The sequence below is a fragment of the Seriola lalandi genome, unplaced genomic scaffold, assembly GCF_002814215.2.
Source record: "Seriola lalandi dorsalis isolate HSWRI2012SDOR001 ecotype SW California unplaced genomic scaffold, Sedor1 jcf7180002054338, whole genome shotgun sequence".
Lineage (NCBI taxonomy): Eukaryota > Metazoa > Chordata > Actinopteri > Carangiformes > Carangidae > Seriola > Seriola lalandi.
The window spans coordinates 178,938-181,653 of record NW_019524891.1 but is presented as its reverse complement, the minus strand read 5'-3'; the positions used below and the strand labels follow the sequence as shown (position 1 = coordinate 181,653).

General features: G+C 40.9%; 1 protein-coding gene across 1 annotated transcript in view; it reads right to left on the bottom strand.

The window, feature by feature from the left end:
• Nucleotides 1-2,716, bottom strand: part of shox2 (shox homeobox 2) — an 8,056-nt gene extending 5,340 nt beyond the window's left edge. Inside the window, exons 1-2 of the mRNA XM_023407541.2 lie at nucleotides 2,193-2,716; nucleotides 71-279 (exon numbers count right to left, since the gene is read on the bottom strand). Of these exons, the coding sequence (XP_023263309.1) occupies nucleotides 71-279; nucleotides 2,193-2,451 (468 nt within the window). The 5' untranslated portion in view covers nucleotides 2,452-2,716. The remainder of the gene's footprint in view (nucleotides 1-70; nucleotides 280-2,192) is intronic.

Here is a 2,716-nt window from a genome sequence, read left to right as displayed (position 1 = left end):
TTTGTTTGTTTTGTTTTGTTTTTGTTTTTTGTTTTTTCCCCCCAGATTTTTTTATTTACAGGCTTCCTACCTGTACTCGGGCCTCCGACAGTCCTAGTCGCTGGCTAAGCTCCTCCCGCATGAAGGCGTCCGGGTAGTGGGTCTCGTCGAAGAGCCGCTCCAGCTCGTTGAGCTGCTCTAACGTGAAGTTAGTCCGACTTCTCCTCTGTTTGATTTTAGTCTGTGTCTCGTCCTCTATAGGCTTCGAGTCCTCTTTCCTTTCCTTCACGTCCGTGGTGCCTGTGAGGAAAGGGAGAGAGAGACATCAACACTATGCAGCTGGACTTTGACCTCCAGCCTATGGTCATCGTTGGCCTTCATCGTCACATAGCCTTTTAATGAAATATTCTTATATGCTTTTATTCTGAAAAATAGACCTGGTTCTCACACAAAGCACAAAACATACATCGGTTTGTTGCAGCTAAAAACATAAGATTGTTTTTAAAAATGAACCAACCTAGGTGTGAAAACTCTGTACTTCAATAAAGGGTAAAATAACTAAAAAAAAACATGCATTAGCTACTCAGCGACTCTAGCTATTAAATAGTCGGAGCCAACATAAAGGAGCGAGAATTTTTTTTTATGGACCTACACATACTGAGTTACAGCCTTGATCATAATCATTTAGTGATGCTAAGGAGAGACAGAAAAAGGAGAGAATAAAGAAAGAAAGGAAGAAAGATAGAGAGAAAGAGACATGCCCTCCCAGCCCTCAAATATCACAGAGCTATCAGACCTCGGATGTTTTGTAGAGCTACATAAAGCTCTTTAATTATTAACTGCTTATAAATATGCAACGCGGTGCCCACTGTTGGATGTCTGATACATGCTTGTCGCAGCTCCGCTTTTAACCACGCTGCCCATGACTAACAGATGTCATTTTAACAAGCCATCCAACTCTGAGATATCTTGTCCTGTGCGTTGTCACATTTTGTCCAGGTTTCATAACAGACAGTGAACATGCTGCACAGGACAGCTACTGCGCGTAAAAGTGAGTAGGAATTGGTTTATTGAAAGCATTAAACACAAAACCAGTTATCTTAAGTGTAAAGTAGGCTATGATTTTATGCTGTCTTCAATCCTTGATTTTTTTTCTTTTTTTCTTTATTTTCTAATTTTTTTCTTTATTTATTTTTGCTTTAAGTTATATTATATTAACAAATATTATTGAGAGCAACCACGCACTAACAATTTTCCCACCTACTGTTACCATTTGATATTCGTAATATGATATCATCAGGTTTGTATTCAAGCCAGCTACTATCACACCTGATGTGCCTTCACACCTGAAAATAGACATCTGTGTCACACCGGGTGAAATGAAAAGACCTGATTTCCACCTCTTCATGCAGTGATCTGTATGTCAGGTGAACCATACACCTTCTTTTCGTTGAAACATTGCCATTATATATAAAATATATATTAAGAACCCTGAGACAACTGGCAACACATATAAGGAATATAATAACTATAATGGATAAAGATAAACTATAAGGCGTTTGATCAATATGATGTCGAGTCAACTGCAGCGTTTTTTGAAACGAAGTGTCACAGTGCACCTATGTTACTTTATAAACTTGTGATATAAAAAAAATACAAGACATTGGTCTTAGGCCAATCATCCTGTAGAAGAATGGATTTTAGTTTGGCACAGGAGGCCTTGTTGTTTATCATACTGTAGTTCTGGGCTATAGGCCCTTTCTGATGCACTAAATCTTTGAATTAAAACTTTTAAAATGCACCACAGCAAGTCGTTACTAAGCTGCAAGCTTCTGATTAAAATTGAGAATATTATGAGCAATAATGTCTGGTAAACAGCACGTAAGGAGGGCACAAGGCTAACTATTCTAACATGATCAAAAACAGGCGAAATGATAGTTGCAGAAAGCAGCAGTTTCCCACTCTTACAGAGCGCGATCATCCTGTAACTTACACCGACAATTACTCTACTGTGCTACTAAAATCCGCAGCTACTGTTTGGATCACAATCGTGACTCCAAATAAAGATGTTTTAAGTCTGTTTCGGAAATAAAAGCGTGGCAATGAAATCAGTATACGATGTTCGATTACTCTCTCGAATTCATCCCTCCTCTACTAGTCCTTAAGTCCTCTAAAATCCGTGCTGATAAAGACTGTACACCATGCAGTCCTACCGTCAATGAGTTTGGGGCTCCCGGCGTCCCTGATTCTTTCCGGCCCGAGCATGTCCGTTTCTCTGCCCGGCGAGAGCGCAACGTTTCGGGTGACTGCGGCTGCCTCTTCTCGGCTCCCAGGCTCCGCGGATAAAGACTCCCTGCTCCCTGCTCGCGTCGACCCGGTCTCCAACACCTCCCTGTAGGTTATCACTTCCTTCTTCTCCTTCACTTTCTGGTCGAAAGACTTAGACACGAAAGCGGTGAGCTCTTCCATCATTGCTTTCTCTCCTCTTGGAAAAAAAAAAAAAAAAAAAAAAGAAAAAAAAAATCACCACACACCACACACTCTCTCACACTCTCCCTTTGCTCCACGACAGCTTAAGACATCAATGGTGTGGCTCGTTTTAAAGTCGACCCCTTGAAAATGATACGAGGTGATGCTGCCAACTCTGGAAGAACGTAAAAAATATATAACGATATATCTTCTCAGCCAATTCCTCCTCCTTTGCTAGCGGAGTTGGGAACCTGCTGGTGATCCTCTA